General features: G+C 41.2%; 1 protein-coding gene across 2 annotated transcripts in view; it reads right to left on the bottom strand.

The window, feature by feature from the left end:
• LOC5514295 (protein phosphatase 1 regulatory subunit 21) overlaps nucleotides 1–13,151 on the bottom strand; it is a 34,104-nt gene extending 20,953 nt beyond the window's left edge. For both annotated transcript variants that reach the window (XM_048723406.1, XM_048723407.1), the window contains exons 1-7: nucleotides 12,968–13,151; nucleotides 12,549–12,617; nucleotides 11,972–12,049; nucleotides 11,727–11,795; nucleotides 11,566–11,658; nucleotides 11,357–11,427; nucleotides 5,381–5,474 (exon numbers count right to left, since the gene is read on the bottom strand). In XM_048723406.1, coding sequence (XP_048579363.1) covers nucleotides 5,381–5,474; nucleotides 11,357–11,427; nucleotides 11,566–11,658; nucleotides 11,727–11,795; nucleotides 11,972–12,049; nucleotides 12,549–12,617; nucleotides 12,968–13,030 — 537 coding nt within the window. In that variant the 5' untranslated portion in view covers nucleotides 13,031–13,151. The remainder of the gene's footprint in view (nucleotides 1–5,380; nucleotides 5,475–11,356; nucleotides 11,428–11,565; nucleotides 11,659–11,726; nucleotides 11,796–11,971; nucleotides 12,050–12,548; nucleotides 12,618–12,967) is intronic.
• Between the last annotated feature and the right edge of the window lie 28 nt (nucleotides 13,152–13,179).

Raw genomic sequence — 13,179 nt, 5'->3', positions numbered from 1 at the left:
GAGCCCCGTGGGGTAGACATTTCTATAAGGTGGGGGAATGTATGAGCCCCGTGAAGTAGACATTTCTATAAAGTGGGAGAATGTATGAGCCCCGTGAGGTAGACATTTCTATAAGGTGGGAGAATGTATGAGCCCCGTGGGGTAAACATTTCTATAAGGTGGGAGAATGTATGAGCACCGTGAAGTAGACATTTCTATAAGGTGGGAGAATGTATGAGCCCCGTGAAGTAGACATTTCTATAAGGTGGGAGAATGTATGAGCCCCGTGAAGTAGACATTTCTATAAGGTGGGAGAATGTATGAGCCCCGTGGGGTAGACATTTCTATAAGGTAGGAGAATGTATGAGCCCCGTGAAGTAGACATTTCTATAAGGTGGGAGAATGTATGAGCCCCGTGAAGTAGACATTTCTATTAGGTGGGAGAATGTATGAGCCCCGTGAAGTAGACATTTCTATAAGGTGGGAGAATGTATGAGCCCCGTGAAGTAGACATTTCTATAAGGTGGGAGAATGTATGAGCCCCGTGGGATAGACATTTCTATAAGGTAGGAGAATGTATGAGCCCCGTGGGGTAGACATTTCTATAAGGTGGGAGAATGTATGAGCCCCGTGAAGTAGACATTTCTATAAGATGGGAGAATGTATGAGCCCCATGGGGTAGACATTTCTTTAGGTAGGAGAATGTATGAGCCCCGTGGGGTAGACATTTCTATAAGGTGGGAGAATGTACGAGCCCCGTGGGGTAGACATTTCTATAAGGTAGGAGAATGTATGAGCCCCGTGGTGTAGACATTTCTATAAGGTGGGAGAATGTACAAGCCCCGTGGGGTAGACATTTCTATAAGGTAGGAGAATGTATGAGCCCCGTGGGGTAGACATTTCTATAAGGTGGGAGAATGTACAAGCCCCGTGGGGTAGACATTTCTATAAGGTAGGAGAATGTATGAGCCCCGTGGGGTAGACATTTCTATAAGGTGGGAGAATGTAAGAGCCCCATGGGGTAGACATTTCTATAAGGTGGGAGAATGTATGAGCCCCGTGAAGTAGACATTTCTATAAGGTAGGAGAATGTATGAGCCCCGTGGGGTAGACATTTCTATAAGGTGGGAGAATGTATGAGCCCCGTGGGGTAGACATTTCTATAAGGTGGGAGAATGTGCGAGCCCCGTGGGGTAGACATTTCTATAAGGTAGGAGAATGTATGAGCCCCGTGGGGTAGACATTTCTATAAGGTGGGAGAATGTATGAGCCCCGTGGGGTAGACATTTCTATAAGGTGGGAGAATGTATGAGCCCCGTGAAGTAGACATTTCTATAAGGTGGGAGAATGTATGAGCCCCGTGGGGTAGACATTTCTATAAGGTGGGAGAATGTATGAGCCCCGTGGGGTAGACATTTCTATAAGGTAGGAGAATGTATGAGCCCCGTGAAGTAGACATTTCTATAAGGTGGGAGAATGTATGAGCCCCGTGAAGTAGACATTTCTATAAGGTGGAAGAATGTATGAGCCCCGTGAAGTAGACATTTCTATAAGGTGGGAGAATGTATGAGCCCCGTGAAGTAGACATTTCTATAAGGTGGGAGAATGTATGAGCCCTGTGAAGTAGACATTTCTATAAGGTGGGAGAATGTATGAGCCCCGTGGGGTAGACATTTCTATAAGGTAGGAGAATGTATGAGCCCCGTGGGGTAGACATTTCTATAAGGTAGGAGAATGTATGAGCCCCGTGAAGTAGACATTTCTATAAGGTGGGAGAATGTATGAGCCCCGTGAAGTAGACATTTCTATAAGGTGGAAGAATGTATGAGCCCCGTGAAGTAGACATTTCTATAAGGTGGGAGAATGTATGAGCCCCGTGAAGTAGACATTTCTATAAGGTGGGAGAATGTATGAGCCCCGTGAAGTAGACATTTCTATAAGGTGGGAGAATGTATGAGCCCCGTGGGGTAGACATTTCTATAAGGTAGGAGAATGTATGAGCCCCGTGGGGTAGACATTTCTATAAGGTAGGAGAATGTATGAGCCCCGTGAAGTAGACATTTCTATAAGGTGGGAGAATGTATGAGCCCCGTGGGGTAGACATTTCTATAAGGTAGGAGAATGTATGAGCCCCGTGAAGTAGACATTTCTATAAGGTGGGAGAATGTATGAGCCCCGTGGGGTAGACATTTCTATAAGGTAGGAGAATGTATGAGCCCCGTGGGGTAGACATTTCTATAAGGTAGGAGAATGTATGAGCCCCGTGGGGTAGACATTTCTATAAGGTGGGAGAATGTATGAGCCCCGTGGGGTAGACATTTCTATAAGGTGGGAGAATGTATGAGCCCCGTGAAGTAGACATTTCTATAAGGTGGGAGAATGTATGAGCACCATGAAGTAGACATTTCTATAAGGTGGGAGAATGTATGAGCCCCGTGGGGTAGACATTTCTATAAGGTAGGAGAATGTATGAGCCCCGTGGGGTAGACATTTCTATAAGGTGGGAGAATGTATGAGCCCCGTGAAGTAGACATTTCTATAAGATGGGAGAATGTATGAGCCCCATGGGGTAGACATTTCTATAAGGTAGGAGAATGTATGAGCCCCGTGGGGTAGACATTTCTATAAGGTGGGAGAATGTACGAGCCCCGTGGGGTAGACATTTCTATAAGGTAGGAGAATGTATGAGCCCCGTGGGGTAGACATTTCTATAAGGTGGGAGAATGTATGAGCCCCGTGAAGTAGACATGTCTATAAGGTGGGAGAATGTATGAGCCCCGTGGGGTAGACATTTCTATAAGGTAGGAGAATGTATGAGCCCCGTGGGGTAGACATTTCTATAAGGTAGGAGAATGTATGAGCCCCGTGAAGTAGACATTTCTATAAGGTGGGAGAATGTATGAGCCCCGTGGGGTAGACATTTCTATAAGGTAGGAGAATGTATGAGCCCCGTGGGGTAGACATTTCTATAAGGTAGGAGAATGTATGAGCCCCGTGGGGTAGACATTTCTATAAGGTGGGAGAATGTATGAGCCCCGTGGGGTAGACATTTCTATAAGGTGGGAGAATGTATGAGCCCCGTGAAGTAGACATTTCTATAAGGTGGGAGAATGTATGAGCACCGTGAAGTAGACATTTCTATAAGGTGGGAGAATGTATGAGCCCCGTGAAGTAGACATTTCTATAAGGTGGGAGAATGTATGAGTCCCGTGGGGTAGACATTTCTATAAGGTAGGAGAATGTATGAGCCCCGTGAAGTAGACATTTCTATAAGGTGGGAGAATGTATGAGCCCCGTGAAGTAGACATTTCTATAAGGTGGGAGAATGTATGAGCCCCGTGGGGTAGACATTTCTATAAGGTGGGAGAATGTATGAGCCCCGTGAAGTAGACATTTCTATAAGGTGGGAGAATGTATGAGCCCCGTGATGTAGACATTTCTATAAGGTGGGAGAATGTACGAGCCCCGTGGGGTAGACATTTCTATAAGGTGGGAGAATGTATGAGCCCCGTGGGGTAGACATTTCTATAAGGTAGGAGAATGTATGAGCCCCGTGAAGTAGACATTTCTATAAGGTGGGAGAATGTATGAGCCCCGTGAAGTAGACATTTCTATTAGGTGGGAGAATGTATGAGCCCCGTGAAGTAGACATTTCTATAAGGTGGGAGAATGTATGAGCCCCGTGAAGTAGACATTTCTATAAGGTGGGAGAATGTATGAGCCCCGTGGGATAGACATTTCTATAAGGTAGGAGAATGTATGAGCCCCGTGGGGTAGACATTTCTATAAGGTGGGAGAATGTATGAGCCCCGTGAAGTAGACATTTCTATAAGATGGGAGAATGTATGAGCCCCATGGGGTAGACATTTCTATAAGGTAGGAGAATGTATGAGCCCCGTGGGGTAGACATTTCTATAAGGTGGGAGAATGTACGAGCCCCGTGGGGTAGACATTTCTATAAGGTAGGAGAATGTATGAGCCCCTTGGTGTAGACATTTCTATAAGGTGGGAGAATGTACAAGCCCCGTGGGGTAGACATTTCTATAAGGTAGGAGAATGTATGAGCCCCGTGGGGTAGACATTTCTATAAGGTGGGAGAATGTAAGAGCCCCATGGGGTAGACATTTCTATAAGGTGGGAGAATGTATGAGCCCCGTGAAGTAGACATTTCTATAAGGTAGGAGAATGTATGAGCCCCGTGGGGTAGACATTTCTATAAGGTGGGAGAATGTATGAGCCCCGTGAAGTAGACATTTCTATAAGGTGGGAGAATGTATGAGCCCCGTGAAGTAGACATTTCTATAAGGTGGGAGAATGTATGAGCCCCGTGAAGTAGACATTTCTATAAGGTGGGAGAATGTATGAGCCCCGTGGGGTAGACATTTCTATAAGGTAGGAGAATGTATGAGCCCCGTGAAGAAGACATTTCTATAAGGTGGGAGAATGTATCAGCCCCGTGGGGTAGACATTTCTATAAGGTAGGAGAATGTATGAGCCCCGTGAAGTAGACATTTCTATAAGGTGGGAGAATGTATGAGCCCCGTGGGGTAGACATTTCTATAAGGTAGGAGAATGTATGAGCCCCGTGGGGTAGACATTTCTATAAGGTGGGAGAATGTATGAGCCCCGTGGGGTAGACATTTCTATAAGGTAGGAGAATGTATGAGCCCCGTGGGGTAGACATTTCTATAAGGTAGGAGAATGTATGAGCCCCGTGGGGTAGACATTTCTATAAGGTGGGAGAATGTATGAGCCCCGTGGGGTAGACATTTCTATAAGGTGGGAGAATGTATGAGCCCCGTGAAGTAGACATTTCTATAAGGTGGGAGAATGTATGAGCACCGTGAAGTAGACATTTCTATAAGGTGGGAGAATGTATAAGCCCCGTGAAATAGACATTTCTATAAGGTGGGAGAATGTATGAGTCCCGTGGGGTAGACATTTCTATAAGGTAGGAGAATGTATGAGCCCCGTGAAGTAGACATTTCTATAAGGTGGGAGAATGTATGAGCCCCGTGAAGTAGACATTTCTATAAGGTGGGAGAATGTATGAGCCCCGTGGGGTAGACATTTCTATAAGGTGGGAGAATGTGCGAGCACCGTGGGGTAGACATTTCTATAAGGTAGGAGAATGTATGAGCCCCGTGGGGTAGACATTTCTATAAGGTGGGAGAATGTATGAGCCCCGTGGGGTAGACATTTCTATAAGGTGGGAGAATGTATGAGCCCCGTGGGGTAGACATTTCTATAAGGTGGGAGAATGTATGAGCCCCATAAAAAAATCCCCCAAAAATGAAAACATGAGAGGAAGACAGAAAACGGATGGGCAAAACCTAAAAAGCTTGGACAGGAGACCTCTACATCCCCCCTTCTTATCATTAACGCTCATCGGCTGCCTAACCTCCATAAGTGCCCTATCTTCTTGTAGCTTGTCAATCACCATACGATGGGTGTCACTTGCTTCATCAATGATTTTTTGCTGGCTTGAAGAGTCCCTAAGAATCATCACAGGAAATATATTTATTATACTTGCCACAATACTTGACCAATCAGAGTAAAGTTCGCATTACCAGCTAATAAAGAACTGATTTCAATGTAACTCTAACCTAAGCTGTTATAACTCTCAAAATAAAAATTTAAACAAGTTGAATCTAGCACAAAGAAAGAGCAATGTGACTGCAACAAGTGAACCATCTCATGGCCAAAGTCAGTCTCGTCTTGCGCCAACACAAGGGTTATATGATTACTTCAAAATGATGTAGCATTCATAACACTTTCCCATTTAAAAATGTACTTTCCCATTTAAATGTGTACTTTTGCGAGAGCGTTGTTTTCACGTCCTCGAACCGCGGGTCAACCAATCAGAGACCGTCACTTCAATAGCCTTAATTCAACGCGTCTGGAAAACGCCAGTCAGCCAATGAAATGATCTTGAAATTTGAGCCTTCGTGATTCCGCGTTCTTCCACGCGACCTGACCAATCACACTGAATCATTCTTATCCCGCAAAAAGGGCAATACAAATAGCCTTCTGTCAACAGATGCAGATTGCCGGTGATAACGATAATTAACGCGGACTAGGGGTCAGAAGAGATCAAATGGAGAAGATGACTTTAGAAAATAAAAGGAGTAGCCTTCAAAACTACGTATAGTACCCGAACTTTAACAAGTCATTAAACAAGCTTTTTCTAAAACCAACACCAAGGACACTCGAATTGGCTTACCCTAGTAATGACCTTTTTCTTCTTTGCACAGCTCTCCCAGAATCTCTTTTCGCTATACCAAATATGTCATGTCTTTCTGTGAACAATTCACCAAGTGGGTATTTTTAGTGTTCCCAGGTCGGACTAATCATACTTGATCTCAATGAACCAAAGACTTGTGATGGCGCGAAACGAAATTGGCGCCCTTTTAGTCCCGTTGGCTCGAACACGGCTGTATCCAGCCCAAATTTGTCTGCCATCCAAATCAAATATTGTTCTTTTTGCCATCGGTTTCATCCAAGAATGACCCATTCGTATTGTTCTCATTATAAAAAGATGCAGGAGAGAAATCTTCTAGCTCACGCTGCACATGATGCCGTGTAACACGAGATCTCAGGGTATGGAATGAATTGATAAACAATTTACTGTTTCAACAGATTCGGATTATACAGCAAATCAAAGTGCGTTTTCGAACGCAGAACGTGCAATCTGTAATATAGGTGAACTCGAAAAATACCACCGTGTTTCGAAGCAATCACATACGAAAAACCCCTTTAATAAAGCAAACCTCTAACTACTGAAACATCTCACCGAAACGTGAAAGAGGAAGATAGTATACAACATCATCATTTATTACAAGGAGAACGAATAAAAGCCAATCACATTCCCAATCAGTGCGTTTGCAGACGCAACGAGTGTCTAGGATCGATTTACAAAGATACATAGGCATGGAAAGCCGGTAAAAATTTTAGTGTACTATGTATCTAAAGTGACTAGCCTTTAAACAATATATCGGCGTTTTCTTACTTTGTAAGTCAAGCAAGCAAAATGTTTTCTTCATTTCACAGAGATTGGACATAGCCATGCGTTATATTTTCTTCTCAATAGACACTCAAGAGTAGGCTTTGAAAACAAACCGGAAACTGTGCGTTTTAAAGACGCAGGCTAGTCAATAGTGTGAAAGAATCTAATTTTCGGTACGAGAAACACATTATGGCGTTTGTAATTGGTTGTTAGAAGACGAGGTTGATAAAACTTTCTTATTCAAACATCAAAAGCAAGCTGTTATAAGTTGATTTACGTCTAGTTATGTGCTTTGGGAAAGCACCCGACTCCGGGACAGATGGAGCACCAAAGCTTGAGCTCTCTGTTGGTGGTCATATGATATGATTAACAAACTGCTATCTTGTAAGCTAGGAGATAAGGCCCGAGCTAGGGAGCTTTGCTCTTTGCACACAAGCATTCCAAGCACCAGTCGAGCAAAAGAGCGCATCAATATAATTCTAGAGAAAAATCAAAAGATTTGAACAGATAATCTGTTTAAAAGAATTTAGCCTATTATCATCCTACAGTATCGTAGATTCATGCATAGGGACAGTCGGATATTACAGCTTGGTGTTACATTTTTTCAACTTGACAAAGTTAGCACGTGGGAGCCCCAGCACATATACCCGCGGCTATTTACTCAAGTTGTGGTTGCTTCGAAACATGATGGTATTTTTCGAGTTCACCTATATTACAGATTGTACGTTTCTGCGTTCGAAAACGCACTTGCTACGTTTTGATTTGCTGTATAATCAGAATCTGTCAATATTTAATTGCAACAACAGCAAATTGTTTATCAATTCATTCCATACCCTGAGATCTTGTGTTACACGGCATCATGTGCAGCGTGAGCTAGAAGATCTTTTTATAATGAGAACAATACGAATGGGTCATTCTTGGAGGGAACCAATTGCAAAAAGAACGTGCAATCTGTAATATACGTAAGGGGTAACGATGGGTACCTTAAAATTTCGAAAATCTCGCAAAAATTTCGCAAAGTCTCGGAATCTCGGCGTTTTTACGGAAGTCTCGAAGTCTCGTTTTTCCCCACGACATTTTAGGATCTTGGAGCCTCTTTTTGTACCACGTTCTCGGAGTCTCTGTTAAACGCGATCTGTTTTATGTTGTTACTGCTAAGGGTTTCCCTCTTTTTCGAGTCTCGAGTCTTAAGCCTTTCCGCTCTAGCTATTCTTTTTCAACTAATGTTTATGACATACCTCGAGCAAGTTATCTGATGTCCGAACACAAGCTAGTAAAAGCTCGGACACGGATTCCGAAATTTGACTTAAAGTCTCGGGCTCGGATTCTAAAACGCGGTCTCGGCGCCTCGGCAAATCTCGAACTTACTCATCGCTACCCCTAAAAGGGGTCTCTAGAACGCGCCAACATCCCAGAACATCGGCTTTATTCTCAGAGCGTATTGTTCACTGTTTATTGGCAACAAAATGTCTAGTTCTCGGATAAACAACTACTTTTGGAAAATAGTAATCTGGCGGTGTTTAAAGTTTGCGAGGATATAATATTTTCACTGGCTTTCCATGCCTATATCTGTCTCTTGATCTCGTGCTTGCATGAATATCTAGACCGTTGCATTTTCGAACGCACTAATAGACATGCGATTGGTTTTATCCTAAGGGATAAATTACTTGTTATTTATACCCTGCTTATACTCAAGCTCACCAAACTATAGACAAAAATGCTCAATGAAATAAATTGTAGTCCACTACTTTGAATGTAAACCCAGGAAGGTGACATGAATGTAGGAAATATTATGAACTTATACCAAAAAAATTAAGCAAACCAAAAGCACATAACTAGCTTTAAAGACGTAAATCAACTATAAATCAACTAATAACAGCTACGTAAATCAACTATAAATCAACTAATAACAGCTTGCTTTGATGTTTGAACAAGAAAAATTATATCATGTTCTTACAAGCAATTACAAGCGCCATGTGTTTCTTGTACCGAAAATTAGATTCTTCTACACTATTGACTAGCCTGCGTCTTTAAAACGCACACTTTCCGGTTTGTTCGGGCCTTATCTCCTAGCTTACAAGATGGCAGTTTTTTAATCATATCATATGACCACCAACAGAGAGCTCAACCTTTGGTGCTCCATCTGTCCCGGAGTCGGGTGCTTTCCTAAAGCACATAACTAGACGTAAATCAACTTATAACAGCTTGCTTTTGATGTTTGAATAAGAAAGTTGTATCAACCTCGTCTTCTAACAACCAATTACAAACGTCATAATGTGTTTCTCGTACCGAAAATTAGATTCTTTCACACTATTGACTAGCCTGCGTCTTTAAAACGCACAGTTTCCGGTTTGTTTTCAAAGCCTACTCTTGAGTGTCTATCGAGAAGTATAACGCATGGCTATGTCCGATCTCTGTGAAATGAACAAAACATTTTGCGTGCTTGACTTACAAAGTAAGAAAACGCCGGTATATTGTTTAAAGGCTAGTCACTTTAGATACATAGTACACTAAAATTTTTACCGGCTTTCCATGCCTATATAGCTTTGTAAATCGATCCTAGACACTCGTTGCGTCTGCAAACGCACTGATTGTGTGACAAGTTGCGTGACAGAGCACGTGCTCAGAACGTGACCCAGGACCCATATAGATTGTGCAAGACTCATGGCTCGTTTCACCGTTGAATAAACGTCTACAAAACTTCTTATTATCCTCTTCTTACAGATTGGGAATGTGATTGGCTTTTATTCGTTCTCCTTGCAATAAATGATGATGTTGTATACTATCTTCCTCTTTCACGTTTCGGTGAGATGTTTCAGTAGTTAGAGGTTTGCTTTATTAAAGGGGTTTTCCGTATGTGATTGCTTCGAAACACGATGGTATTTTTCGAGTTCACCTATATTACAGATTGCACGTTCTGCGTTCGAAAACGCACTTTGATTTGCTGTATAATCCGAATCTGTTGAAACAGTAAATTGTTTATCAATTCATTCCATACCCTGACATCTCGTGTTACACGGCATCATGTGCAGCGTGAGCTAGAAGATTTCTCTCCTGCATCTTTTTATAATGAGAACAATACGAATGGGTCATTCTTGGATGAAACCGACGGCAAAAAGAACAATATTTGATTTGGATGCAGACAAATTTGGGCTGGATACAGCCGTGATCGAGCCAAGCCACGGGACTAAAAGGGCGCCAATTTCGTTTCGCGCCATCACAAGTCTTTGGTTCATTGAGATCAAGTATGATTAGTCCGACCTGGGAACACTAAAAATATCCACTTGGTGAATTGTTCACAGAAAGACATGACATATTTGGTATAGCGAAAAGAGATTCTGGGAGAGCTGTGCAAAGAAGAAAAAGGTCATTACTAGGGTAAGCCAATTCGAGTGTCCTTGGTGTTGGTTTTAGAAATAGCTTGTTTAATGACTTGTTAAAGTTCGAGTACTATACGTAGTTTTGAAGATGTAAGGCTACTCCTTTCATTTTCTAAAGTCATCTTCTCCATTTGATCTCTTCTGACCCCTAGTCCGCGTTAATTATCGTTATCACCGGCAATCTGCATCTGTTGACAGAAGGCTATTTGTATTGACCTTTTTGCGGGATAAGAATGATTCCGTGTGATTGGTCAAGTCGCGTCGAAGAACGCGGAATCACGAAGGCTCAAATTTCAAGATCATTTCATTGGCTGACTGGCGTTCTCCAGACGCGTTGAATTAAGGCTATTGAAGTGACGGTCTCTGATTGGTTGACCCGCGTTTTGAGGACGTGAAAACAACGCTCTCGCAAAAGTACACATTTAAATGGGAAAGTACATTTTTAAATGGGAAAGTGTTTCATATGAATAATTTACAGATGGGATATGCCATCCTTTAAATGGCTGATTAATGATCAGCATCTGAGTAAAGAAGAATCATAATTTGAACCATTTCTTGTTTTGGAGAGCATGCCTTTATTAAATGAACACTGCAGATCTCTTGTACCTGTTAGTCAAATTAAGAAAACCCAAATCACAAAATTATTGTTCTTGTGCAGATCATGTTTTCCAATTAATTTGCATAGGGCCTCATCAAATCATTACATGTTCAGTTCTTACTCTCCCTCTAAATGGTCAGAATCTTAGAGAATTGTCTAACGCATTTTCTCTGAACAGTTTACAGACTTCTATGGAGCTATAGCCACAAGAAGAGAAAAGTTTTGAGTAAGTCGGGATTTGGGAAAAACCCTTCATAGCTCTCAGCTTATAAATAGATATTCATATCTATATTTTAGAATAAATATTCAATATTTTTTATCAACATATAAAAAATACCACTACTTAATGTCTTTCTGTTTCAATGGTCAAAGGAGCTAACAATGTCTACATACCTTTCAGCCTTTGCAAGTCTTTCTTGTAGTTCTACCAATTGCTGTCTATACTGTTGGGTTGACTCAGAAAGCTGAAAGGTTACAAAAAGTATCAGCAACAGCGACTGGCCAAAACATAGAGGGACAAAGTGTAGGAGGATAACATATACTCTTTTATTGTGTATGATTTAGATATACTGTTTTCTGTACGGTATATATGCAGTTCACACCTCTCTTTGAAGCCTTTCATTCTCCTGTATTTTAAATTGGAGTTCTTCATCTTTGACATCATTCACTACAGGGGGTTTTGAAGGTGAAGATGCCTGGATAAAGCAGACTGTCATTACTGTACATGAGGTACTCAAATCAGGAAATCAGTGTAATTTGTTACCCAAGACTTCCAATTTTTCCCAGAGGATTCATCAAGCTCTTCCTGGAGTACTGCAACTCTTTTTGAAAGCTGAAAAAAGGTAATACAAATGTTTTTGTTGCATTCAAATTATCAATTTTGGCTACTTTACAGACAAACAAATAATGCATTCTAAAACAAAATTATGAGAAGTATACTGATTCTACAAGAATTGAGACACCAAAAGTAGAATCAAGAAAGGATTCCTACAAAAACTCACTACATACCTGGTCATTTCTAAACTGCACACTATCTAGCTCTTGTTCATACTTTCTGATGGATTGGTCTTTTTGCTTTATTGTTTCCTGAAATAATTGAAATAAATTAGTGGATTATATTGAAAGTTGTTAACATACTTTCCCTTTTGTTCACTTCACTTTACTGTATCCTTCATCAAAACCTGGCCCATACTGGTTAGTTGGAAGGTATGAAATCCAAATAACAATTCATGTACTAAAACTTGTTTAGACTTGATTGCATTCTTGGTATGTAACATAAAATTGGTCCCAGTAACACATTTCTAGACATCGATGTTGAAAAACAAGAAGACATTTGAACAGAATGATTGCTAACAGTATCAAGTATTATTAATTTTTATCCGGCAATCCACATCTTCTGGCATCTTATCAAAAGTATCAACGATAATAATGTAAAACACCAAAAACTGTAATTCGACTCTGCCATGCTATGTAATAGTATATGCTATATAATATGTATGCTATAATAATATGTAAATAATATAATAATATGTATGCTATATAATATATCCTTGAAGTAAACCAGGATCGAGTAGCTTTTTAATACCTGCAAGGACTTGGTTTTTTCCTGCTCTTCGATGACAGCTTTTTTCAATACCGTATTCTGAGCTCTCAGCTGTATGAGATATAAAAGTATCAATATATATAATAGTATCAATATATAAAAGTACAATAAGAATGTGCTTTTGCACAATACTGTTAGCTCCCTATCGACGAAACCCTATCAACAAAGCTGTCCCTTTGAATAAGATAGATTCCATAACGTTCTATTGTATCTTATATCGCGATATTATTACTTTCAACATTTTTTATCAAATAAATGCATGTTTTACTTGAAGCAGAGAGGTGATAAATGCAAGACCCAATATGAAAACCCAACTGTTAATATTTTCGTGTGGTTTCGAGCTCATGTCCCCGTCTCGTCAACAAAATATTGTTTCATTCAAATAATGCAGGCGATCGTACCTTTGCGTATTCTGCAGCAAGTTTTTGGTACTTTGCTTGCAGAGCTTGGCCCTCGGCACTCATTGCTCGTAGAGAGCAATCAACTGATCTCAGAATCAGTAATCGAGGTAGAACTGTGGTTATTATACCGTGCTAGGGGAGGGCAGTCCGGCCGCCATCTTGGATATGATTACTTGTCATGCGCGGGCGTTCTTCGAATGGTTTTATTTTTC

Source organism: Nematostella vectensis, chromosome 2, assembly GCF_932526225.1.
Source record: "Nematostella vectensis chromosome 2, jaNemVect1.1, whole genome shotgun sequence".
Taxonomy (NCBI): Eukaryota; Metazoa; Cnidaria; class Anthozoa; order Actiniaria; family Edwardsiidae; genus Nematostella; species Nematostella vectensis.
Note: the sequence above shows the minus strand (reverse complement) of the source record. Positions and strands in the feature narration are given on the sequence as shown.